Genomic DNA, 27,404 nt, shown 5'->3' with positions numbered 1-27,404 from the left:
GCACTGAGCCCCAGAGTGCTGGTGGCAGTTAAGGCTTTTGCAGGAATACAGTGTTTGGGAGAGGGGGCATACACCTGGCTGAGCCAGCTGGACGGCCCAGCCTTCCCCTCAGAGGGCACTGTGTCCACTTCCCTGAGCTGCCATAAAGTACACAGACTGCATGGTGGAGACAGCAGTCTCATCAGGAGGCCAGAAGTCCAGGATCAAGGTGTTGGCAAGGGCAGTTCCTTCTGAGACCTCTCTCCTTGGCTTTTGGATGGCTGCATTTTCCCTGTGTCTTCACATGGTCTTCCCCAGTGTGTGTCCAGATGTCTTCTTCTTCTACGAGGACACCAGCCAGATTGGATTCAGACTCCAATAGGCTTGCTCCAATGACCTCTTTTTTTTAACTTTAATGACCTCTTTTAAAACCTTATCTCCAAACACAGTCACATTCTGAGGCCCTGGTAGTTTAGACTTCAGCAGATGAATTTGGAAGGGACATAGTTTAGCCCCCCATGGTAGAGACAATTGACTTTTCATCTTCTTTTTTTTCCCTAAGATTTTATTTATTTGAGAGAGAGGGCAAGCACAAGTGGGGGAGGGGCAGGAGAGGGAGAAGCAGGCTCCCCACTGAGCAGGGAGCCCAGTGCAGGGCTGGATCCCAGGACCCTGAGATCATGACCTGAGCTGAAGGCAGACATTGAACCGACTGAGTCACCCAGGTGTCCCTGACTTTTCATCTTTAATGAATAAATAAAAATATCTGTCTAATGGCTTCACAGTCGTAAAATGTCTTGTCCAAGCTCAATCTGTCCTACAAGCCTAGAAGTCTCATGCAGCAGAGGAGAAAACGTCCCAGACTTAGAATCCCAGCGTCCACCTGCTTGTCCCACTTACTAGTTGTCCCCTCGTCGTACGAGTCACAGATAACTGTCCTGTAATTGGGAAAGTAAGCCATGCCTCACCTGTCTTCTCCAAAGTAGGGAGAAGCTATAAGGAAGGATGAAAATTATTCCCTTTTATTTTTTAAATCAACATATAATGTATTATTTGTTTCAGGGGTACAGGTCTGTGAATCAAAAGTCTTACACAATTCACAGCGCTCACCATGCACACACCCTGCCCAATGTCCATCACCCTCCCTGCCCCCCAGCAACCCTCAGTTTGTTTCCGGAGATTAAGAGTCTCTTACTGTTTGTCTCCCTCTCTGGTTTCATCTTGTTTCATTTTTTCCTCCCTTCCCCTATGATCCTCTGTCTTGTTTCTCAAATTCCTCACATCAGAGAGTAAGACATCCACTAGGAAGCCAGGGATACCTCAGCAGAAGGGCCCCACGGGACTCTAGCCCTTAGGGGTCCATGTCCTGGCTCCCTCAGGCCAGACCAGGCCCCTTGCCATCAAAGGACACCCAGCTGCCCATCCCTCCCACCATACCCTGAATCTTCTCCAGGTGCCACGGCCGTAGGGGGCTTGCCTTCTGATTGCCCCACTGAGGACGTCTATGCAAGCTCTTCCATGTTTAAAAAAGGAGGTACATTTCCTAGTTTATTTCTTGCACCTCAGAGGTCGGAGCCGCTTCTTCCTTAGACCATACCTTTGGGACCAAAGATGAGCGATCTAGCAGTAGGAGTTGCTAATATGTCACTTTCTGTGAATAAGATCACTTACTGTCCTTTGTCATTTCTGTCTCAAGACACCTCACATGGATAAGGTAAAGAAGCCCCTTAAGGACCCTTTGTTCAGGGATTTTGTTCTTTACCTAGATGTCATGTAAGATGTTATTTGTCCTCCTGGGACTCCAGACAACCCAGCTGGGGCCTGCAGGCAGAAGGCTCTTACTGGCTGACCTCTGCCCCCTCCAGCCCCAAATTCATTCATGTTAAATCCTCAGGACCTCAGAATGTGAGTATATTTGGAGATACAACCTTTAAAAGAGGCGATGAAGATAAATGAGGTCATTGCAGGTGGGCCCTAATCTAGTACAACTGTCCTCATAAGAGGAGGAAATCAGGACACAGACACAGAAGAAAGACCACGTGAGGACCCAGGTTGGAGGTGCAAAGCCAAACAGAGAGGAGTCAGGAGGAACCAAGCCTGGACCAACCAAGGTGTTGGACTGCCGGCTTCCAGAACTGGGAGACGTAAACTTCTGTTGTTTCAGTCACCCAGCCTGTGCCACGTGGTTATGGCAGCCGGAGCAGACTAATACAAAGGCCCAGAGTCAGATTTTGGCCGGTGTGAGGGAGGGGCCCTGCAGTGGAGCCATTCAGTGATGCTCTGTGCACTTCGCATTCCTGATGGTGTCCAGCATGAGCCAGGGTGACCACTTGAGGAACTGCCGTAGGGAAGAATTAATAGTCACTGAAGTATGAAATCTCAGCATTTTAGAGCAGGTGGTTTATTTCTTGTTGATGTAAAAAAGTTCGGGTGGTGGTGGCCAGGGCCTTTCCTTCAGGCAGCTATTCAAGGACCCAGGTTTGATAGTGGACCCACTGTTCTCCCCCTGTGTTTTCCTGAGTCACACCAGGCTCTCAGCTGGAAGCGGGGGGCAGTAGAGAATGTAGGACAGTTGAGAATGTAGAATCGTGTGGGGATTTTAACGGGTGAGGCTGACAGGCCACGCTCTTCTGTCCGAAGGACTCGATCATGGGCTGCACTGAACTGAAAGGGAGGGGGAGATGAATACAACTGTGTGCTCACAGGAGAGGGACGGGGCTGGGCATGGAGGACTCAGGAGCCCATGTCACAGGTGCCTGTGCCAGCACTCTGGATTTCTGGAAACCGTCTCTGAGAACGTCGCACAGGAGGCGGCTGCCGCTTCTCTCACTGTCCCTGTTTTCCTTCCAGCTTCCCCGCGCCGCAGCCCCTCTTCCAATCCCATGCAGTCTGAGTGACGTGAGCCATGGCTATGTGCCGATAAAGGTATGTGAGCGCTCCCTCCCAGTCAGCTGAGGCCTCCCTCACCAGCCCATCTACAATGACCTGCAGAGACATTTGTTAAATATCAAGGGTACCTGAATACCCACTGTTTACAGGGAAATAATATTTCTCCATCTACTCATTCCTTAAAAGTCAGAAGACAAGGGTCATGCTTTAGGATATGCAAAGCAGTGTACAGATGTGGTCAGACTCCCGTGGGAAGACAGGTCACGTGGCCTTGAGTAGCCCAGAGTGCTAAAGTGCGTGTGTCTGGCCTGTGTTCTGGGGAGAACTTGTTTTCGTCTAGCAGATACTCATCAAGCACTGCCTTGGTGTCAGGCTTGGGCCACATACGAGGGATGCAGTGAGGAACAAGACAGACCCATCCTCAAAAAACCCATAGCGAGAATAAAGAGACAGAAGTGGTCATTAAAACATCCAGTGGTCAGGGTTACGGCAAGGCCAAGGCCATGTGCAGAGGGGCCCCGACTCCTGATCCAGCCAGGATACAGAGTAGGGTTTTAGAATGTCTTCGTGGATTCACCCTGGAATCTTTCTTCATTTGTCATTGGTCCCATTTAAATGGGAAGCAACCTAGAGCTACAGGTCAGCTCATACGCAAAACAAGATGGGACAGTTGCTTGGGGCCAGATAGAACCAGTGTGAATTCTGGCTTTGGCACTAAGTTTACAGATTGAGATACATTTTCATCACTCTGAATGTTTGCATACACAGCTTTATAACGAGGTGATGCTGATATGTCCCCTCTGTGTTCTTGTGTGGATTACACTTGACCCTTGAACAACATGGGTTTGGATGGCATGGGTCCACTTATCTGAGGATTTAGTAGAGTGCAGTGCTGTAGATGTATTTTCTCTTCCTTGTGATTTTCTTTTTTTTTTTTTCCCCTTGTGATTCTCTTAAGAACATTTTCTTTTCTCTAGCTCACTTTACAAGATTATAGTATATAATATATATAACGCAAAATAGGCCTTCATCACCTGCTATCAGTACCACTGCCAATCAGCAGGAAGCTAGTAGGAATTGAGTTTTTTGGGGGGTCAAAAGTTAATATGCAATTTTTGACTATGCAGGTGGGGGGTCAGTGCCCTTTATACCCACATTGTGCAGGGGTCAACTGTCATTGAAATACTGCACGTGGACCACGGGGCATTGTACCTGGTGGCTCTATGCTCGGTCAACTGTAGCTGATGAAGAGGAGAGCTGGTGGTGTGAGCGGGCACGTCTGCAGACCCTGGGGGAAGCCCTGCTGCCTGGAGGACAGCCTCTCAAGGATTTATTGAGTATTTGTTGTTTGTGGGGCACAGAGAGAAATACCGAGATGAGTGGAGTGTCTAAGACCTCAGGAATCTTGTGGTCTACGTGAGATACACGTTCCCAACTCCTGCAGTTCCAACCCAGGATGGGGTCCTTGTCTGGTAGCAGTGCTCTGGCGCTCTTGGGGTGGGCTCCGTGAGGGTGGAGGCTGCACCGGGGAGTGTTCAGCAGTGATGGTGAAGTGGGTGTGGAAGGATGGGTGGGAACTGGATAGTAAGAAAAGGCTGAAGCAACTGTGAGCATTAGCCCAGCCTCTCCTGTAACCCTAGGTGCTGCTGAAGGGGTGAACACTTCCTGAGGTCCCTTAAGACCTCGTCTCCAGTATCAGTGAGGATTGGGGGCTCTCAGCCTGTGGCATGGGGTCTGGCCTGTGGCCTTGTGTCTTCAACCCTGTGGACATAATCCTCTTGAGGCTTGTAGGTCTGGTCAGTTTCAATACATTTCTCATTTGACCTTGAAGGAGGGTGGTCAGAACCGCTTTATCACCCCCTCTGTCCTCACCCCAAATTAAAGGCCTGGGGCAGTGACGTCTGGGGAGTCCCAGCCGAGCCCCACTTTCCAGGGTACTATTCCATCGATTTCCACTGAATACTAAGGCCACCCAAGCTGGGTTAGGTCTTTCTCGTTTTCTGGCTTTATGGCAATTTTATTAACATATCATTTAAAGGATGGGGAAGTACATGCATTTGCTGAGCTACTTGATGCTGAGCAGCAAAAAGGAGTCTTAGTTTAGGATCCATTTAGAGCAGGGGCAGGTTAGGATCATGTCACCAGACATCAGTACTACAGCACTTTGCAATATAAGGAATAGAATCAGATCCTTCCTTTGCCAAGTACTAATAGATGATGAAACAGATTCTGATATGACTGTAGACCACAATAGAGTTTGTGAAATGTCAGCCTCATGTTTTCTCGAGCGGAATAACTCGCTGGGAATCATGAATGAAACTTCCGGTTTGGAACACAAGCTTGGAGTAATCTGAGATGCAGCTCTGTAGAATTCTTCCAACTGAATTTCCATATGCAAAGCTTATTTCTCCCAGTTATTTCCATTAGAATGTTGGAGATACATACTTTTGAGGGAAAATAGGGCACTCTGATTGGATACTGCTTTAGTTGGTGTGCTTAGACCACATGGTAATAATTAGAGGAGATTAAGTACTAAAACAAACCATCCCAAACCATTAAGTACTAAAACAAACCACCCATCTAGTACTTAGATTAAGTACTAAAACAAACCACATGGTAATAATTGGAGGAGATTAAGTACTAAAACAGACCATCCCAAACTTCCTTTGGCTCAACATCAGGTTCATTCCCTGCTTGCCAGACACCCCATTGTAGGGTAGGAGTGGGCTCTCTCCATGCAGTCAACAAGGATCCCGTTTCCTTTCTGTTGGCTCTACCTTGCCCAAGGCCCAAACTCTTCAGGTACAGATGGGAAAATGCGTGGGAGGTTTATGTGGACCCAGGTGTAGCACACATTTGTTCATTCTCATAGGCCATTGGCCAAAACTCAGTCACATGGCCACACCCATTGCAAAGAAGTGGACGGAGGTCTGGAAAATGTTGTCATGTGCCAGGGAGAGAACACAGACATTGAGCTCTAGTAGGCTAGGACCCACAGCCCAGAGCACTAGAAATGCAGCAAAGCTTGGAAAAGATTTTGCATTCAAGCGAGAAACATTTTTTTAACAAAATAATCCTAGTATTCCACATGTTAACATGAATATTGGCCTTCTGTGTTCCTATAAAAGGCTTTATTGCAGTTCGGCCAGTTGTGTCTTCTTGAACATCTTCTGGCATCGGGGCCTTGAGCTGAGAAATTATGAGGTCCGGCAGTACCCGGAGGTGGCCCAGAGTGGTCTGCGGAAGACGGACTGGTTCTGTCCAGCCTGGTGCTGTGGTCACTTCTGTTCACCTCTCTTTGCTACAGCCTGGGGTGCGTCTGCATTTTGTGGAGCTGGGTTCTGGACCTGCTGTGTGTCTCTGCCATGGATTTCCTGAGAGCTGGTTCTCTTGGCGGTACCAGGTAAAGGAAACTGAGGGAAGGTCTACTCCAGTCAAGGTGAAGGCAGAGGAAAGTATAGATGGTGTTGCCCAGTGTAGAATGCCATTAAGAAGCTGAAACCTCTGAGGGTTTTGAAGGGGCGGGGGGTGGAAGGTTGGGAGAACCAGGTGGTGGGTATTGGGGAGGGCACGTATTGCATGGAGCAATGGGTGTGGTGCAAAAACAATGAATACTGTTACGCTGAAAAGAAATGTAAAAAAAAAAAGAAAGAAAGAAAGAAAAAGAAATGTAAAAAGAAAAAAAAAAAAAGAAGAAGAAGAAGGTGAAACCTGGGGCACCTGAGTGGCTCAGCGGGTTAAAGCCTCTGTCTTCGGCTCAGGTCATGATCCCAGCGTCCTGGGATCAAGCCCCTCGTCGGACTCTCTGCTCAGCAGGGAGCCTGCTTCCTCCTCTCTCTCTGCCTGCCTCTCTGCCTACTTGTGATCTCTGTCTGTCAAATAAATAAACAAAATATTAAAAAAAAAACAAAAACAACAAACTGAAACCTTGGGGCACCTAAGTGGCTCAGTCGGTTAAACATCTGTCTTCAGCTTAGTATGACCTAATCCCAGGGTCCTGGGATCGAGCCCCGCATCGGACTCCTTGCTCAGTGGCGAAGCTGCTTCTCCTTCACCCTCTGCCCTTTCCCCAGCTCATGCTCACTCTCTCCCATGCTCTCTGTTTCTCTCTCTCTCAAATAAATAAATAAATAAAGTATTTTTTTAAAAAAGAAGAAGCCGAAACCTTACAGTGGAGCATCATCTTCAACGATGACTGTGATACCTCAGAAATGTTGGAGACAGAGATGGGTACAGACCTCAGAGCTGTGCTAGACCACATGCCATCTTTGCAGATGAGAAGAAGGCAGATTCTTCAGTACTCCTTATGCCACCTGCTGGGAAATCTTTGTAATGAATATAGAAATCTCCAAGGTCTTTGCTAGGAAAAGTGCTCTCTTAGATGTAGTATTAGATGCAGTACACAGACCCTACCACTGTCCATGTCAACCCTATCCAGGTGGGCTCATTCCAGCCTCATGGCAAGGATCCCAGATAGTGCTACAGGGCACTTTGAGGTGAGCCATTTACAAGACCATGGATAGAAGGAAGCAAAGAAGGAATGTCTGTAAAAGACTGATGAGACCACTCTTGGGTGTCCCTGAACTCTTTGTTTTCCAGATCCCTGCTCTGGCTCAGGCAGGTTTCCGGGTACTAGCTCTGGACATGAAAGGCTATGGAGAGTCGTCAGCTCCTCCTGGTAGGTTAACTGTCTCCCAGCTGCCCTATGTTGGTTATCCCTCTGACTGTCTAAGCTCTCCAACTGTACTCTCTCCCTCTGGTCCCAGGTCAGAGCGGATAGCCCTTAGAGGGAGTCCGACTTTGCCCTTCTCTCCTGTAGTGACCCTTGTCTGTACCCTTTGGGCTCAGATGTCTCTGCTCCCGTAGCCTGAATGAATGCAAGAGACCCAGTTGCCTGTGCCGAGAGGAAATCTCGTGCTGGATGTGGGGTATAGGATGTATAGAACTTTTATAGAACTTTTCCTATCCAGCAGAACTCTGTACCATTAAGCACTAATTGCCCATTCCCCTTTCCCTCGCCCCTTGGCAACGACCCTTCTGCTCTCTAGGAATTGGACTACTCCAGACATTTCTAAGTGGGTGATAGAAAATGTATCCTTTTGTGACTGGCTGATTTCGCTTAGCATAATGTCTTCGACATTCATCCATCTTGGAGCATATATCACAGTTTCCTTCCTTTTTAAGGCCAAATAATATTTCATAGAACGTACAGACCACATTTTGTTTATCCACCCTTCCACCGATTGACATTTGGTTTTCCTCCACCTTCTAGCTGAAGTGAATTATGCTGCTGTGAACGTGGATGTGCAGATATCTGCTTGAGTTCCTCCTTTACAATTCTTTGGGCTGTATACCCAGAAGTGGAGTTTCTGGATCTTATGGCAGTTGGTAGGCCAGATCCTTAACCCAGTGTTTATGGATCCCAGATGGCATCTATCTGAGAATGGACACTGGGGGCCTATGAACCCGAGTCCATGTGTGGGTTTACAAGCACTTTCCTGGGGCGAGGGAGTCTGCTGCTTTTATTGGTTTCAGAGAGGGTCTCAGTCCCAAAATTGTTAAGCTCCCCAGATGGAGAGAGGAATATGATGCAATCAGCCATGCTGCTGGCAGCGGTGCCCAGTGAGCCAGACAAGCTGCTCACCACCCCTTCTCTGAGCTGCTTCCCCCATGTTTAGGGCAAACTTGCCGAGGTTGAAGCCAGCTGATGGAAACTGGCACTCAGGTAACCAGCCAGACCATTCAGCCTGTCATGACCGGGGAGTGTGCCATGATTGTTCCCTAATTGCCATGGTTCCTACTCCACGGCCGCTTACTACCTCTTCCATGGTGCATAGGCACTTCAGACAAAAAGCTTCTTGTCCAGACAGCCGAGAAAGACAGTGAAGGGTTTTTTTTTTTCCCAATTTAATTATTAAAATGTCTATTTTCATTCAGCTAGACCATGATCTTCCCTGAATCCTCTACGGATAACTTAGTAATTAATTTATCATTCAAACCAGAACACCATTAAAAGTAAAAGAAACGCTATGAGTAATAACACACATAAACAGAACTGTTGTGGATGAAGTTAGACTTATAGTTATCCATACTCTAATTATAACTACTTTTTAACAAAAACAACTATTTACAGGGTGCGTGGGTGGCTTAGTCGGTTGAGCAACAGACTCTTGGTTTTAGCTAAGGTCGTGGTCTCAGGGCTGTGAGATCAAGCCCCATGTCAAGTTCCATGCTCAGTGCAGAGTCTGCTTGAGATTCTCGCTCTCCCTCTCCCTCTGACTCTCCCCCATCCCATGCTCGAGTTCTCTCTCTCTCCCTCTCTAAAATAAATAAAATCTTGGGGCGCCTGGGTGGCTCAGTGGGTTAAAGCCTCTGCCATTGGCTCAGGTCATGATCCCAGGGTCCTGGGATCGAGCCCCACTTCGGGCTCTCTGCTCAGAGGGGAGCCTGCTTCCTCCCTCTCTCTCTGCCTGCCTCTCTGCCTACTTGTGATCTCTGTCTGTTAAATAAAATCTTAAAAAAAAAATAAAAAATTAAATTAAATTAAATTAAATCTTAAAAAAAGGAAACAATAATTTACATGTTAACTATTGCTGAAGGTAACATATAACATGAGTTCTAAAGCCAATTGTGATGATTTGGAATGCATACATACACACTGCAGATCATTTGTATATAAATTTTTTATCATTTGACAATTCATTTTAAATAACAAATTGTTTCCCCTTAAAACTGTGAAGCTGTTGTCCCACTATTTTCTATCTTCCCTTGTTGCTATTCAAAGATCCCATGCCATTCAGATCCATGAGTCTGTCTATGACTTTTTTTTCCCCTGTACCTTCAGTACCTTTAGGATCTTTATCTTCTTGTGTTATAAAAGTTTATGGTATTGTGCCATGACATGGGTCTCTTTTCATCCACTTCTCTGGGTACATTTATCTTTCAGTTCTTGAAAGTTTACTTGAATTATTTCTTTGATAATTTTTTTTCTTCGGTTTTTTGTTGTTGTTGTTGTTTGTTTGTTTTGTTTTGTTTTGTTGCCTCCTGGAATAGCTGCTGCTGTTAAAATATTCATACTACCCAAAATGATCTATAGATTCTGGGAAATCCCTATCAAAATCCAATAGCATTTTTTACAGAAATAGAAAAAAACAATTCTACAATTAGTATGGATCCACAAAAGACCCCATATAGTCAAATCAGTCTCTAGAAAGAACAAAGCTGGATGACTCACATTTCCTGATTTCAAAATATATTACAAAGTTACAGTAGTCAAAACAATGTGCTATTGGTGTAAAGACAGACATATAGCCAATAGAACAGAGTAAAGCCCAGAAATAAATCCACACATGTACAGGCAGTTGATCCTTGACATAGGTGTCTAGGACATACACTAGGGAAAGGACAGTCTCTTCAATAAATGATGCTAGGAAGTTGGATATCCACATGCACAAGGATAAAATCAGACCCTTACCTTACACCATACCCCAAAATCAACTTAAAATGGGTTGAAAACTTAAATGTAAGACCTGAAACTAAAACTTTTAGAAGAAAACATGGGTGAAAATCTCATGACATTGATTTTGGTCATGATTTCACGGGCGTGATACCAAAAGCACAGGCAACAAAAACAAAAATAAGGAGACATCATCAATCTAACGATTTAATAAGATACCTATTTTTGGACAAAGGGGGCCTTTTAGTTTGTTGATAATTTTCAATCATGTGAATTAACTGTATTTCTTTCATTTTTAATTGCAGAAATAGAAGAATATTCCATGGAAGTGTTATGCCAGGTAAGATAGATCTTTGGGTAACATTTGTGACATTTTTACCGATACAAGTGTGGGTATTCATTTACCATCCTAAGAAAAGATTTCACAGCATTTGGGTATAAAAGTCTTACTGTAAGTTAAGATGGCATTTCAAAATGATAGCTAACATCTACTATCTATCAATTACTATTGTAAGCCATTGGATAGAAGAGGAAACTGAGTCATGAGGAGGTAAAGTAATTGCCTGAGGTCAACAGCTAGTAGAGCCAGGTCTGAATCCTGAGAGAGCTCCCACGTCCCTCCTCATGGCCACTCCACCATCTTGCCTTTCCATCCTGAGAATTGCAAAAATCACCTTATTTTGGTAGAGATGTTGTTGGATAGAGTCTGGGGGTGTGTGGCTTGGCAGCTGTAATGGTGCTCCCATTCTAAGTGAAGCATGAGCACCATTGGGGAGGGGCCCTCATCTCAGAGCTTATCAAGGCTGAGGTGAGGAGACTGGTAGCCAAGCCTCCCATCAGCCAGAGGACAAAAGCCAAGACTGGAGGGGCCAAGGGGAAGGCACAGTGTCTTGGTTGGCCATAAAACTGGTGGTGCTGGGGATGCCTGGGTGGCTCAGTCGGTTGGGCACCTTCAGCTCCAGTCATGATCCCAGGAGTCCTGGGATCGAGCCCCACATCGGGCTCCTTGCTCCACGGGGAGCCTGCTTCTCCCTTTCCCTCTGCCCCCTCCTACCACCCCTTGTACTTACTCTTGTTCTCTATGTGAAATAAATAATTTTTTAAAAAATCTAAAAAAAACCCTAGCAATACTGCTAATTATGCTAAATTTACAAAAAGTCTCCGTGTAGGAGTCATAGATCTGTTCGGACTGCCCCCCAGCCAGGCCCACATGCTGGCTTTGGCGCCTTTTAAAAGGAGCCTTGATAAAACCTGACTTTCCAGTTAGGGTTGTCCTTCCTTCCTCAGTTTCCAGGTCCTTACCTCTTCTGCCCTGCCACTTCTGATCTTGCTCCTATCTCCCCTGAAATCCTGCCAAAATCTCACCAGCAACCCTGTGGGGGAGCCTCTACCCATCCCCCTAACATTCCTTCACTGGACCCCTGCTTGTTTCTGTTGAAATCGGTTCTTAAGACAGGTAAATCAGGTTACTTCAGGTCACTTGACATAACTTCCCTCCTGAAGAAGGTCCTTAGACTAAGACAAGCAAGATAAACCTGTGATGCTCCCATCCTCTGGCTCCACCGTTGAAAGTGATTGCTATGTACACTACTAGGTAGGTATTCACCCAAAAGAATTAAAAATCTATGTCCACCAAAAACCTGGACATGAATGTTCATTAAAAAGTGTAAACTGCCTCAGTGTTTCATCAGCTGATGAATGGATAAAAGCGTGTGGCATATCCATGCAGTGGAACATTATTCGCCACAAACAGGTGTGAAATCATGATGCATGCTTCAACATGAATGAACCTCACAAACCTTATGCTAGGATAAGCCAGTCACAAAAGGCCACATGCTGTATAATTGCATTGTTATGAAGTCTCCAAAAGAGGTCGTTCCATGGAGACAGAAATGAAATTAGTGGTTGCCCAGGGCTCGGGGGAATGAGGAACAGGAGTCCCTGTTAATGGGTATAGGGTTTCCTTTTGGCGTGATGAAATGTTCTCTAACTACATAGCAGTGAGGACCTCACAGCTCTGACCACACTAAAATCCGGTGAATTACACATTTTAAAAGGGTGAATTTTACGGTATGTGAATCATATCTCAGTAGCGCTGTCATTTGAAAAATTAGCACAGTATTTCCATGTAAAATTTTATTTAAAATACCCTATATAGGGTGCCTGGGTGGCTCAGTTGGTTAAGTGACTGACTTCGGCTCAGATCATGATCCTAGGGTCCCGGGATCGAGTCCCACATCGGGCTCTGCTGCTCCCTCTGACCCTCCCCCTTCTCATGCTCTCTCTCTCTCTCCCTCTCTCTCATTCTTTTTCTCTCAAATAAATAAAACCTTCTAAAAAATTTTCTAAAAAAAAATAAATAAAATACCCTGTATAAATTTTAATAACCCATATAATCTTGAAATGGAGGGTTGTAGGAAACTGAATGAAGAACCATAATAACTGCTTATCCTCAAGCGTTCACAAAAACCCTTTTCTCAACGTTCCCCCAAAGAAACTGAACCCTCTTTTTTCTCAACCATAATTCCTTAATGATGTGGGCCAGTCTATCATACAACTGTTACCTATTTTAGAATAGGTACCTTTAAGGAATCATGAACCTATTCTCTGTATGTCTCTAGTCTTAGGATTCCAACTTAGGGGTGTTGGAATGCAGGGCAGAGGTTAGGGCTTCCACATGTGAGCTTGGGGAAGACACAGTCCAGCCCCTAACAAAGAAGACACAGGAATTCGCCTCGGGAAGCAGTTGAGATGGGTGCGTACAACTTCTGAATGGTTTGTTTTCTTTCTTAGGAGATGGTAACCTTCCTGGATAAGTTGGTGAGTAATTATTTTGAACTGTCTCTGGAAACTTCTGTTTGGGTGGGCAGTTCAGGATGCAGCCTTTGAAGGTATCTGCAGGTAGAACCCCTGAAGAGAGTGGCAAGGGCAGGAACAAGGACACTCTGGGGCAGTGGGAGGCAGGGTCGTTGGTCAAGAACAATTATAAGCACAGAGGTGGCAAAGTGTGTGGAGAAGAGTGCAGTGCCAAGTTTGTTGTGTTCGTTTGTTTCATGGAAAGCATTTTCCAGGGAACAGGATACCTCTTCTCGGCTTTGAATCAGGGTAAAGAGCTTTGCTTGTGCCCAGAAGTTTGGAAACTACCCTATATCCTATAGACTAACATGTCCCAACTTTTTATGATTGATTCCCCTTTAGAAATACCTCAGATCAAATGCCTTCAGGCATTTGGAATGACAGTGGCAGACACAAAGCAGGTCAGCTATGGTGATGGGAGACTGTACTTTTGCTTTTTTACTTACAGGAGATGGAGATAGTCCACTTCTCCCACCCTCGGTTAGGTCACGGTGGTGGGGTGAGGACACAGCAACCTGGACTGAGTGGGAGAAGGGTTAAGCCAGGACGGTGACAGTGGAGGGACAGCTGAGAGAGAACCTGAAAACAGTGATATGGCACCTGTTCATTGGATGTAAGGGTCAGGAGGAGAATTCCAGATGACTAAGTATCTACCCCTGAATTCCATTCAGTGGCTGGGCATAGGGGTAGATATTGTAGGAAATGAGGCAAAGATGTCATGGTCCCTGCCCTATCCAGATTCTCAGTCCCACAGAATTGGCTTTGGACCCTTTGAGAATGCCAGGGACATCTAGGAGGGCATGGCCCGGTGTGACCACCCCAGTTCTGACTCCAGAGTGACCTCCCATCTAGATTTCCAGCTAGCTGAGACAGTCTCTGACTCTCTTGGAAGAGAGCCATTGGGGTTGCTGGCAGGCTGGGGTAGGTTTTGCTCCATGGCCCAGGCACTCCTGGGATGCAGAGGGAGGAAGCCGGGCCCATGACGGGTGAGGTGGTGGTCCTCCACCTGGAGGTGGTGGCTGAAGCCATGGGAGTAGATGACAGGACTGAGGGCTGCTGAGCTGTGAAGTGCTCCCATGTGACAGGAGAGGAAGGAGTGGACTCACTGAAGGGAGAAAAGAGTCCAGAAAAAATACTGTCAACAGAAGCCCAGGGAAGAACATTTCAAATGAAATGTCTGATGCCGCAGGATGGTCAGAAGAGTGAGAGCTGAGGCAGGGCGGGGGCTGGGGTGGTCTATTTTAAGTGATGAATAGCCTTTACGAGGAAGTTTCAGTGGACTCGGGTCACAGGGGAAAAAACCAGGCTGCAGGGACTTAGAAAGATCGCCAGAGAGGCCACTGGAGTAGATCATTGCGAGAACCTGGGCACGGAGAAGGCAGAAGCATGGCAGGGAGCTGAGCCAGGGAGCCACTTTTCAAGGTTGTGTGGCGAGACTGGCGAGGCCCTGAAAGGCTCTGATGTGGCTGAATGTGGTCAGCAGGGTGGGGTGGTGGTCAGGAGAGCCTGATTTTAAGTTAGAGAGGCCTGGGTCTGAATGACCATCCACGCGGCCTCGGGTAAGTCGCCTAACCACTGCAAGCCTCTTTCCCTACTGGTAAAGTGTGTGTGAGAAGGTTATGGAGGAATTCCAATCAAGAGGTGTAGGGACATAGTAGGGCCTCTACAAAAGGGAGCTGTTCTTATTCATTGTTGGCAGCAGCATTAGAAAGGAGGCTGCAGGTAGGGAGGGAGGGGTTAAAGATGCCTTGGAGGTGTCAGTGGTTAGTTAAGGGAGGGAAGATCCCAAAAGAGAGGGGAGTAGAATCATAATCACTCAGTGAAAGACGGACATAGAACACAAGGAGGTGAGTCATACCACTTGAATACAAAAAGTAAGAAAAGAGGTGAAATGAATTTCAATTTGAGGGAAGGTAGAGAAGAGGAGGGAATTTGGAGTCTGTGGCCTTAGGCTTCTGAGAAAATAGAAAAGATGAATCATCTGTAGAGTCTCCGTGGGGCCGGTATGTGTGGGAAGGGAGGCTTGAAGAGGGTGGACATCATAGTGTAGGTTGATGGAGGAGGAGGAGTCCTAGGAAGTGAACAAAAGGTTTGCCGACTGAGGGTTTGGGCCTACAGGTTTTGGGCCTACAAGGCTGTGGAGCCTGCCCACATTCATCTCCCGTCTCTGTTCTTCTCTAGGGCATCCCTCAAGCGGTGTTCATTGGCCATGATTGGGGAGGCATGCTGGTGTGGAACATGGCTCTCTTCTACCCTGAGAGAGTGAGGTAATTAGGCCTCAGGCACCAAGAATTTGGATTTGAATTCCTATTAGTATTCTCCCTCAGGTCTTGAGCTCCAGTAAACTTTTTGAAAACATATAGGTTATCTGGGAAGGCAACAAACACCTAGCTTCTCAGTGCCTGGTGACCCCTTAATAAGGAGGGTTTAAGGAGCTAATGTCTTAGGAAGCGAGGCCTGTCCCAGGTACTGGTATTGGGACAGCTAACTCAGGGCCTGGGTCGCCAGTGGGAATGCAGGAGCATGGTGGTAGACTTCGGGGGGAGTGGGTGAGGCAGCGAGGGTGGTGGGGTCATAGAAGGGAGTGCCAGAAGAAACTTCGGTCCTGGGCTCGGAGTCAGGAAACATGGCTTTCAATTTTGCCCTGAACTGGCTTTGTGACACATCACTTCGTTCATTAGGCCTTGGGTTTCCTCAACCACGGAGGGGTAATGGTAACTCCTTTCAACTGTATGGCCTGCAAAATGCTATGTCAAGTTAGGATGGCATTTCGTGACCGCCATGACGTCATTCCTAATCATTCTTAGCATGGCATCGTGCTCTGGCAGCAGCTTTTGGACCCAGAGAGGCAGGTGGTCTTCGTAGCTGGCAACTGTGGTAGAAGTCTGCATCACCTCCCATTTCAGCCTGGGATCTTAGCAAATGAAATAAACACCATGCTTCCCAGCCACCAAACGATCCCAGTCACTTTTTACTTGGTGGCATTTATAAGAGCAGAAACACTGGGGATCTTGGTTCAGCCCAGCATCAGCTCAAATGGCAGGATGATATCAGAGCCCAAAAAGAGCAAATACCTCCCAAAATATTTAAAAGTTTTAAAAACTTTTTTTTTTTTAAAAAGTTGTTGCACTCTTGTGTGTCTGATCTCTTTAGCTTCTCTCTCCTGTTTTTCATTCAGAGTTGACATAAGAACTCAGCTCTTAGGAATCAGGTCTCTAGGAAGTTACTGTACAGACTGTATTTGATGCTTCTTGAAGGAGCAAAGGGAAGTAGAGCAACACGCTTATGATCTCTATGATGTTTTATGAAGCCTAGTCTTTGTCTCTCCCATGAGAATTTGAGAATATTTAACATGAGCCCAGTGAAGTTGTACCCAGAGTAACATTAGGTCTGAGACAGGCAAGTGTGGCGTGCATTCCTGGTCCTCTTCTCATTGTTCTGTTTCCATTCCTTCTGCCATTGGTTTGGTAGTAGTTGCTCCTTCTCCATCTGTGCGCATCAAAACGACCCTGTTACTACTTTCCTGGGGGGCAAGAAGAAGCCAGGACTCTCTTCCGGGGCTGTCTGTGGTGGGACACAGTATCTCTCTCCTGGGCAAAGCTGATTCTAAGAATATTGTTGAGGTTGATCTTCACCTTTCTGGCCAGAAAATGAATGAAAGAGGGGGACAAGCCCACCTTTAATGTGGACTATTTCTTTAAATCCTTGGTTTTGGCATTCTACTGAGATTAACTGCAGGAACCTATTTAATGTAAGGGTCTACTCACGTGTTTGGCCAAGAATACCTTTTTTATAATCCTTTTTTATATCCTTTCTTTGACAGTCATCTGGAGATTCTGCTTCCAAAAAGAGGCTGTGGTTTAGCATTTTCCAATCTTAATGCTGTTGGCAGCAGCAGTTATATGCTAACATCTCTGTATGCTAACATGTGGTGATGATAATTTTCTTATACATGGAATAAACGGTATGTCAAGGCAATCGAAAAGAAAACTTTAGTCTGCTCAGAATATTTAGAAAAAGCTAGAATTTCTTGAGTTGTGATTTAAGTAATGCTTAAAATAGGTTCACTCTGGTAACATGAGAAACCTTTAGGTGTTGGTATAACTTACTTTATAGCCTAATTTGCACTGTCTAATTATGGCTATTGAACATTTGAAATGTGGTTGATTCAAACTGAGATGAGTATAAGTGGGAAATACCTTCCAGATTTCAAAGAGTTAATATCCAAAAAAAAGCGAAATATCTTATTAATACTTGTTGAATCGATTACTTGTTCAAATTATTATTATTAATAAAATTACTAATATTTTAGAAATATGTCAAATATTACTCAAGTAACATTAGACTTTAATATTAATTAATATGTAATTGATATAAAATACTCTAATATTTCATCTCACATATTTCTTTTTACGTGTTTTAATTGGCTAATGGAAAATTTAAGTGATATGTGTGGTTTACATTATTATTCTGTTGGTTGGCACTGGTTAAATCTCAGCACTTCTTTCCCTGATGACTTCATTTGTCCTTTGTTATCCCATTCCTCCTAGTTTATGTCTTCCCCAGATATTCTCTTCTCTCCTTAATTATTTCTCTTGAGAAGGCATTTCGCTAGGATCAGAGTGGGCATGGGATCCCTTACTGATGAGCAAGGCTAACTATGGTCCTGGCTGACTTTTGTCAGCCCTGCCCCCTCTCAGATACAGCCTTCTCTCGTTTTCCTCTCACTGCCATCCTGTTGCTCTTGGGTGACTAATGCAGTGGTGTGCTGGCCCTCTCCCTGCTTCTGGCATCCCTCTCTGCCTCTATGTCATGTATCACTGCTTGATACATCACTTCCTGACTGCAACTTCAGTCTGCTCCTCCCTTCTTCTCAGAAGCCCTCATGGTTTTCTTGGTTGTCTGGTAGCATCTAATCCAGACTCGGGGCCCTTCATGTCCAGGCTCCCACTTGCCTCACTGGCTTTATTTCATAAGATGCCCCATTAAACACTTGGCCTCTGGCCACATAGATTCTTTGTGCAAACTTAGCTGCAAGCTTTGCCCGCTTCTAGAATTTGCTTGTACTACCCCATGATGTTTCCCTTATAGTATCATTTCCCCTTCACTCTACTCTTCCACCCCTAAAAGCCAAGTTCTCTCTTTTCCATGAGATCTTCCATGATATCCAGATCTAGAAATTCTTGGTCTCCTTGAACTCCCTTGGTGCTTAGGCTATTCTGAATGGCTCATATCACAGTCTTGTCTTGTAATATAGTCACGGGCATATTTGTCTAGCTTCTTAAGATTATAATAAGCTCTTCAAGTATTGATTTTAGATCTTCTCTCCCCTAGAATATAGCATGGAATTAACTCAACACAGAGTTAAGTGAGGGAAGGAAGGAAAAAAGGAAGGAAGGAGTGAATGCATTTTTAGAAACTATAATCTAATGAAGGTTGATATACTGCACGTAATGTATATGTTTGTGTCTGTGTGTCTTTGTCTCAGACAAGAAGGTGAGAAATGTTGCAGTTTATTGTGAAAAAAACCATTGGGCTAGGAGTCAAGAAATCAGTGTTGACCCCCTTCTCGCACACGGCTGGTGTAAGACCTTGTGCACGTCCACTTCCTGCTCAGAGCTTCCTTTATGATTGTTACAGACTGTCTTCTTACAGGGTCTGTGTCTTGGTGTCTTTTTTCCACAGGGCAGTGGCCAGTTTGAATACTCCCTTCATACCGGCAAATCCCAATGTGTCCCCAATGGAGAGAATCAAAGCCAATCCTGTTTTTGATTACCAGCTCTACTTCCAAGAACCAGTAAGTTTGGGACCCTGAGCACTACAATCCCAGCAAGGTTTTTGTTCTTCTTTCCCTTTTGTCTTTCCTTCTCCCTATTGGGTTGGTTTTCTCCATGCCCTTTAATTTTCCATGTCATTCGTCAGAGATCTTACACATGGGCTCAGGTGAAAGGCACTCCATAGCTCGGCCGGTCCTTCCCAGGTGACGAAACATTTTTGTGTGTGCATATTTGGGAAGGGAGTCGAGGTGACAGTGCGGTGCATTCTCCTGTTTCTCTGAAATTGTAGGGTGGGAGGCTGAGTGCTGGTTTGGATCTGTCTTCCCTCAGTTCTGTGGCTGAGAGGCTGGTGAAGCCCACCTCTGGTTGGGGACAGCTCCTGGACTCTTGCTGGAGACCTGGTCCCTCACTTGCTGAGGAGTGTGGTTTGTGATTACAGGAGCACAAGCCTAAACGCCCTACTCCAGGCCCCATGTGTGCTTTGAGATATGTGGAAGGTTTCTGGGTATCACCTCATGTGACACAAAGCTTAAGGTGCCTGTCAAAGATTCCCTCTGGACCTTGGGTTGACACCGTGATGGGGTGTCATTGTCACCTTCAGGGGGATTTGCTGAGAGCAGCACTGGGGTAAGCATCATCTGGCCTCATTGGGGGAGGACACTTGCCACTCATTCACTCGTGGACTCTGGACCCTAATGTCCAGCTACGTCTGCGTAATTCCAGAAAGGATAAGAGATGCTTCCTTCACATGCCTAAGAGAGAAGGATGGATTGATTTAATAAAGAACACAAGAGCATCCCCCTGCTTCTCTCACCCAGACCGTGTCTTTGCTGCTCACAGGAGGTACCGTCCCCAGCAAGGGCCACAACCATCCCAGTTATAATTTAGGAAGTGACTGTTCTCTAAGAATGATTTCATGGGCGCCTGGGTGGCTCAGTCGGTTGTCTGACTCATGATTTTGGCTCAGGTCACGATCTTAGGGTTGTGAGATTGAGCCCCAGGTCAGGATCCATACTCAGAGCGGACTCTCCTTGAAATTCTGCCTCTTCCTCTGCTCCTCCCCCACTCTCTCAAATAAATAAATCTCTGGGTGCCTGGGCGGCTCAGTCGGTTAAGTGTCAGCCTTCAGCTCAGGTCATGATCCCAGGGTTCCTGCTCAGCAGGGAGTCTGCTCCCTCTGCTCCTCCCCCCACCCCGCTCCAGCTCTCTCTCCCCATTTCTGTCTCTCAAAAATAAATAAATAAATAAAAATTAAAATTTAAAGAAGTAAATCTTTAAAAAAAAAAAAGCACACACATACACACAAAGAACAATTTTAATTGATAAGACAGTGCCTTCGAAGAGTAACATTTTTTTAAAAGATCTCATTTATGTACTTATTTAAGAGAGATAGAGAGATTGCCAGGGGAGGGGTAGAGGGAGAGGGACAAGCAGACTCCATGCTGAGCACAGAGCCCGACACAGGGCTGGATCCCACAACCCTGAGATCATGACCTGAGCTATAACCAAGAGTTGGATGCATAACTGACTGAGTCACGCAGGCGCCCCTGGAAGAGGAACTTTTTGATGCAGCAGGACTCGTCCAGTAAGACACCAGAAGCCCCCAGCAACATCATGCACCATGTAACACATCCTTCACTGAGGCCCACCCCTACTGTGCCCAGAGTGTGAGAAGTGGTGAGCTCCCTCCAGCTTGAACTGAATCACATGTCTTTAATTAGTTCAAAGTCATCTTGAGCTTGAAGGATGGATTAGATGGTGTGTTAGTCACCTGGGGCTACTGTAACAAAGTGCCATAGACTGGTGGGCATAAACAATAGCATTTATTATCTCATAGTTCTGGAAGCCAGAAGTCCGAGGTCCAAGTGGCTGCATGGTTGGTTTCTTCTAAAGTCTCTCTCCTTGGTTTGTAGATGGCCCCCACCCTTGGTGTATCCTCCCAAGGCATTTCCTCTATGTCTGTGTGTTCCCGTGCTCAAAATTCCTCTTCTTGCAAGGACACCGGTCCTAGTGGACGAGGGCCTGTCCAAAGACCTCATATTAATTACCTCTTTAAAGACCTCATCTCCAAATATCTTTCCATGTTGAGGTCCTCGGGCTTAGGACTTCTTAGTAATTGGGAGGACACACGGTTCAGCCTATAACAGATGGGTAAGGGGAAAAGGAACATTGCCCCTGGTGAGAGAAATGGGAGAAAGGGGACAGGACAGTGAGGGGAAAGGGTGGGGACCATGAGAAGTGCCCCCTTTGGAAGGCTAGGATAAGCAAGGAAGGAAGGAGGTAAGTGTCCCTGTGGCTTGGACACTAAGCTCTGGGCCTGTAGTTGATGTCAAAAGTAGTAGAGTAGAATCCTTATAGAATCCTTTGCCTGGTCAAAGATGGCCCTGTGAAAATTCTTCCAGCTGGACTGGAAATCAGAATCCCTATGTCAGGTGTGATGTACTGTCTGCCACCCTTTCCCAGGTGCTTTCTTCACCCCTGTGGGTTTCACACTGGAGAAGCCTCTGGTGATGGGGAGAGAAATACAAAGTCTTGGTGCCACCTGTCTTGGTGGTAGCTGCCTTGGCCTTTGGGAACTGGGAAGGGAATAGGGTCCCACCCAAAACTGGGAAGCTACTGTCTGGATTCCTTTTACCTCTTATTTGGTCCTTTCTCAATCTCTGGCTCTGCTTGGCCTCCAACCACCAAAAGCCCAAACCCCACTACCACCCTCTGTGTGTCCAGAGTACACCTTTCCAGAGGAATCCCCCCATAGACACTTCCATCACCAGCACCCCATGCTTCATAGTGACTTGTCACCTTCTTCCCCAGCCCCCATGCCCCAGGTATGGGCAACAGGCCCTCCATGCTCAGGCCCCAGCTGCCAGGCTGCACCGTGTGGGGGATGCAGAGAGCAAGGGAGGGCTCACAACCACTCCTTTCTCTTCCACGTTTTTTCTTTTTTTCTTCTCATCCCTTTGGAGTCAACATTCATAAGAAGACTCCTTTCTACTGCAGAACAGAGGTGCTGCCCCCTGATGGGGCTGAGGACTTGAGCATGACAGTGTCAGAAATATCAAGAAAAGACTCAGTATCCATGAATTCATCCAGCAGATGCTTCTGCTCTTGCGGTGTTTGCCAGTGTCAGAGTTGAGGAGCGACGTCTGAGGGTTGGAACAGTTCTCAGAGAAGCAGGCAGGTAACACGTCCATGGAGAGTCAGGCAGCCACACAGGACCATCATGAAGGCCCAGCTTACTCTGGGAGCTCGTAAGAAAACACAATTCATTCTTACCAGAGGAGAGACATTAGAACTAGCCCTCAAAAGACGGATAGGATCCGTGTGGGTTGCTCGGGAAGGGAAGGGCATTCCAGCCTAAGGGGACAAAGGGCTGAAAAAGCAGAACTTGCTTTAATGTCGGCAAGTTATTTATCTTACAGAAATACCATGGACATAAGAGAGCTCCTAACAAAATACTCATTGATCTGTACAGTGCGTTTCAGAAGGTCTGGAACATCATAAAATTGCCTGCACGATGCACTGTGTGCACGTATTTTCCCAGGGCGGGAATTCCTTCTTCATTTCCTTCAGAACTGTTAAGTGTTCAGTACAAGCTAGGAGCAGCTGGAGCCGAAGGGCAGGACCTCAAAGAGCTTTAGTTAATGTGGGTTGTGTCTCTTGGTCTCTACCATACTAGATACTGAAATTTTAAAATATTTTTTCACTTAAAAAATAATAATAATGTGCCGAAGTTGATGTAAGTAACACATTTTTTAAAAATAATATCTTCCTTTAAAATTTAGTGGGGGGTGGGGGCGCCTGGGAGGCTCAGTGGGTTAAGCCTCTGCCTTCAGCTCAGGTCGTGATCTCAGGGTCCTGTAATCAAGCCTCTGGGAAGCAGGGAGCCTGCTTCCCCACTCCTCTCGGCCTGCCTCTCTGCCTACTTGTGATCTCTCTCTCTCTCTCTCTCTGTCAAATAAATAAATAAATAAATAAATAAAATCTTAAAAAAAAGTTTAAAATTTAGTGAGAGGGGAGTGCCTGGGTGGCTGGAGGTCGGTTAAGTGTCCAGCCCAGGTTGTGATCTCAGGGTCGTGAGATTGAGCCCCATGTCGGGCTCTGCACTGAGCGTTGATCCTACTTGAGATTTTCTTTCTTTCTCTCTCCCTTTCCCAGGTATATTCTCTCTCTCCTCCCCCTCTCCCTCAATAAGTAAGTAAGTAAATATGAAATGAAATGAAATAGGAAAATAAAATAAAATAAAAGCCACGGGCTCAAAATGGCATCACTCAGGTGAAGGCCCCCCAAGTCCGTAAACCAACACTCAGTGCCCAACCTGAGTGCAGTTTTAGCCCTCCACAAACGTAACCTGTAAGCAGGGATTTCCCGGTCAGCACGAGGAGATCACTGAGGGGCCCCCTCTGTTGCCTCCTAAGGTCCATCCACCTTGCCTAGAACAAGGGCTTCTCTGCCCATCATTCCCTGCTTAGCACTCTCTGCCTAAACCTTGCCTTTTCTGTAGCCCTCTGAGTACCCTCTACTGGCCTGACGGGGTGCTGTCCGACTCATGAACCGATTAATAAAACCAAATAGATGTTCAAAACATACTTGGTTGGACTTTTGTTATTTAACAACACACATAAAATTTACCACCTGAACCGCTTCTAAGAGTACCGTTCAGTGGCATTAAGTGCATTCGCTTCACTGTACAGCTATCACCCCCATTCATCCCCAGAAGGTTTTCATCATGTGGATGCCCAGCTGTGCCCAGTGAACATGGACTCCCCCCTTCCTTCTTCCCTTGAGCCCCGGGCACCCAGCGTGCCACTTGCCATCTGTGGGCCTAACCACACCAGGTACCTCCTTGAAGTGGAGTCACCCAGGATTTGTCTTTTTGGGTCTGGATTATTTCCCTTTATACAACATTCTTATGGCTGTTCCATGTTGTAGCATGTGTCTGACCTTCCTTTTTAGGACTCAGTGATGTTCCACGGTATGTGTGGACTGCGTTTCTTTTATCCATTCATCCTTCCGTGCACACTTGGGTTGTAGCTACTACTGTTTTTGTTTTGTTTTTTAAGATTATTTGTTTATTTCTTTCTTTATTTGGCAAAGAGAGAGTTAGCACAAGCTGGGGCAGCAGGTAGAGGAAGGAGGAGAAGCAGGCTCCCCGCTGAGCAGGGAGCCCCGTGCAGGACTCTGTCCCAGGACCCCGGGATCATGACCTGAGCCGAAGGCAGGCGCTTAATGAGTGAGCCACCCAGGCGCCCTGCACCTATTACTTTGTGAGCATGGTAAGCCAAGTTCTGCTCACAAGTGTACTTTGGTGTCCTCCTGTCTTTCAGCAGAGCAGACAGGGCATCGGGGGGGTTTACTCACTGGCCCAAGACCAGGTACTGATTGGGTTTGACCTAGCTTTGACTTCAAAGCCTACGTGCCTCCCCCTAAGCCAGCCACACTGTGGGGAGAACGGGGGGAGCTTGGACTTTGTGGTGTGTGCCCTGCTCATCCAAACAGCAGGAGAAGGAGCAAAGCCGGGTAAGCTCAAAGGCCAGATAGACAAAAGTGACCTCAGGGGAAAACTGCTTATTAGCTGCCCCCCTAGCAGGACTTTTTTTTTTGTTTCAAAGGTTATTATATTCATTGTAGAAAAATCAGTACCCCTATTGTTATGTTGTAGCTGCTGGGTTTAAAACCTGCAGGAAGGGTTGGGAGAATGGTTTTTGTTCTTAAGAACAAAGCCTCTTGGTAGAGAAATGTTCAATATTCAAATGAGCGCAGGCTTGGTGGGGGATGTGGATTTGGGGCCAAGTCCACTGCTGAGGCTGGTCTGGGCGGTTGCAGAGCTGGATCTCAAGGGGAAACCGTGCATAGGGGTCCTGCCAGCACGTCTGCTTCCCACTTAGCAACAGGGCAAGTCCCTTCTGACCTTGGGCACTCAAAAGGGAGGTCTAGTTGGATGATTTTCAGATAGTAACAGCTTCAAACTGAAGCGGAATCCAGGCCAGGAAACATGGCATAAGGTGGAGAGCACATGTTTCATTCAGGGCTGGGTGCTGGAACCCCCCTCCCTCCTGCCTCCCAAACTCATCCCCACCACTCCCCAACCAGGAGGAGCACACAAGGTCAGGATGGATAATGGCCTGTGGCTGTCCCTCCCACGCCTCCTTCACATTTGCTGAGCCAGACAGGGTGTGGCTTAAGTAAACCCCAAATTTAGATTCCGTTCCTCTAGTTCTTTGAACTTTGAGCCATTGTGTTCACTGTACCATCCTGCAAATTTGCCAAGTCTGGTGGAAACTAAAATTAAAAGAGGGTGTGTGTGTGTGTGCTAGGCAAAGAGATGACAAGCTTTGCCTTTGTATAGTAGGAAAGTGGAGGAGGCCGCTCTGGGCCTCAAAGACAAGTAGAATTGGCTGGGTAGTTTGATCGCGACTAGTTCCCTGTTTTAATTCTTAAGATTTTTCACGTCCTTGCTTAGCTTCCGGAGATTTCATAGCCCCTTTGCCCCAGAAATCAGAACATGGTTAGTGCACACCCTCCTCCAGCGCCCCACACCAGTCCCTTTTGACTCCTCCTCAGTGGTATGTGTGTATTGTTACTTCTTGGGAGAGGTGTGCGGCGTGCACCCGTGTGTGTGGCATGCACCCGTGTGTGTGGCATGGGTGTCTGGATCTGTACAGCCAGCTATCGGCTATATATACCAGGGCAAGGCAGAGCCCACTTGTAAGTATTTAACCAGCTGAGAAAGGAGGTAACAGAGAAAATGTGGCCAAAGGAAATTACAGGTAGCAGTCAAGAAGAGACGGTTTCACCAGTGGAAGGGCCCCCCAACCCAGCCTGCACAAACGATTTTCTTCCTTCTCTCTCACGGTGTTCCGAATCTTCCTTAATCCCCAGAACACCCTAGTAACGCATCCCCCCAACCCCCATCAGGCACCAGACTATGGAGACAGCTGGTGACTTGTTACTGCCTGTATTTTGTAGATGATTTATACTTGGTGCTTTAAAAAAAAGTACTCAGTTGTATGAGATAGAATGTTGGCTCCCCCTTCACTCATCTAGAAGTAGGTACTATGAATAGTTCTGTGAGTATTTCCCAGACGGTTTTTTATAAGATGCTTTTAAGTGTGGCAGGGGCGGGCGTGCTTATGTGCATATGGGCGGACAAGTAATTTTTATAGAACTGGAGTCGTGCTGCCTTTCCATTTACTAGAGTTTGGACAGATTTTCTCGCCAGTACGTACAGATTTACCTCACCCGTTGTAGTGGCCGCTCGGTGCCCCCAGAATACAGGTGGCCCATCAGTTACGGAGCCAGTCCTCTCCCGAGGACATTATTCTGGTGGTTTGTCCCCGCGGAACAGTACCTTTTAAAAGAAAGCCCTGCTGTGTGCTTCCTTTCTCAGCCAGCCTTCCCTCCCATGGTCTGTCTGAGCCTGCAAGAGGCAGGAGCCCTTCTCCTTTTATTTGTGTTTACTTACATGTGTAATCTTACATTCTAGTAAAAAGAACCAAATACTGAGGGGTTTGAAGTCTGGAGTTCTCGTCTCCAGCTTGGGTATTTATAAAATGCCCGACTTTGAAGGAGGTGACACTCCCACCCCAGAGTCTCCATCTGTAAGGCGGCCTCCCCAGCTCAGCGCTGTGGGAGAGCAGAGGACCCCCCCCACCCCAGGGGGGAGGTGGCTTCAGAGAGCCTCAGGTCTCCTTAGGGACCTCCTGTGGGACCTAACTCAACCCCTCTCTCTCGTTCTCTCTCTCTCTCTTTCTCCCCCCTCCCTCCCTGCCTCCCTTGTGAGTGCATGCCTGGCTGAACACTGGAAAGTAATCAACCATTTTCTCTTTTTGCCCACATTTTGGATAACATTTTCCACTTCAGGGACAACCTACCCTCCGCCCCCCAGACATGGTTTCTGGCCTATTTTGAGAAAACTCTGCCCCAGAGTTTCAGAGGAATCTGAGTATTTATGATCAAGAGAGACAGAACATGAAGCAGCATTGCTGTCCCCAAGCCCCTGATGGGAAGGATACTTCCTTCTTTTTCAGACGCATCTTCTAGTGTTGGCTGGAGGGGGACAGAGGTGGCCCGAGCGCCTGCTTTGATGGACCTGCTGTTTGGTTAGGTGGCTGTCTCCACGGTCTTAGAAATGAAACCATAGACCCAGTTAAGTGCCTCTTCTGAGGCAGACCTGTTGTACATCTTGGAAGGAGCAAACTGGGAGACGAGAGAGGAGAAATCCCACTGCGTAGGGACGTGGCGGGAGGATGCCTCTAGGAGGAGGTCTGAGTTCGAGAAGGTGGCTGCTGTGTCCTCCCAGCTGGGAAACCTCCCTGGCAGGTGAAGTGACTAAGGGCTCCTCCCCTGTCCACACACTGGGTGAAAAGTGTACCCAAAACTTGGTCTTCTGAATGGTCTTGGATGGTCTTAGTCTTGGTCTTGGATGCCACATTTCTGGGTTTCCTCAA

At 46.7% G+C, this 27,404-nt stretch overlaps 1 protein-coding gene across 2 annotated transcripts in view; it reads left to right on the top strand.

Annotated features, from left to right (window-relative positions):
* The window catches only part of EPHX2 (epoxide hydrolase 2), a 61,101-nt gene that overhangs the window by 17,892 nt on the left and 15,805 nt on the right, over positions 1-27,404 (top strand). For both annotated transcript variants that reach the window (XM_032332345.1, XM_032332346.1), the window contains 7 exons: positions 2,830-2,904; positions 6,176-6,271; positions 7,468-7,546; positions 10,630-10,664; positions 13,118-13,144; positions 15,362-15,447; positions 18,866-18,977. In XM_032332345.1, coding sequence (XP_032188236.1) covers positions 2,830-2,904; positions 6,176-6,271; positions 7,468-7,546; positions 10,630-10,664; positions 13,118-13,144; positions 15,362-15,447; positions 18,866-18,977 — 510 coding nt within the window. The remainder of the gene's footprint in view (positions 1-2,829; positions 2,905-6,175; positions 6,272-7,467; positions 7,547-10,629; positions 10,665-13,117; positions 13,145-15,361; positions 15,448-18,865; positions 18,978-27,404) is intronic.

The sequence above is a fragment of the Mustela erminea genome, chromosome 2 (genome assembly GCF_009829155.1).
Source record: "Mustela erminea isolate mMusErm1 chromosome 2, mMusErm1.Pri, whole genome shotgun sequence".
NCBI lineage: Eukaryota > Metazoa > Chordata > Mammalia > Carnivora > Mustelidae > Mustela > Mustela erminea.
Note: the sequence above shows the minus strand (reverse complement) of the source record. Positions and strands in the feature narration are given on the sequence as shown.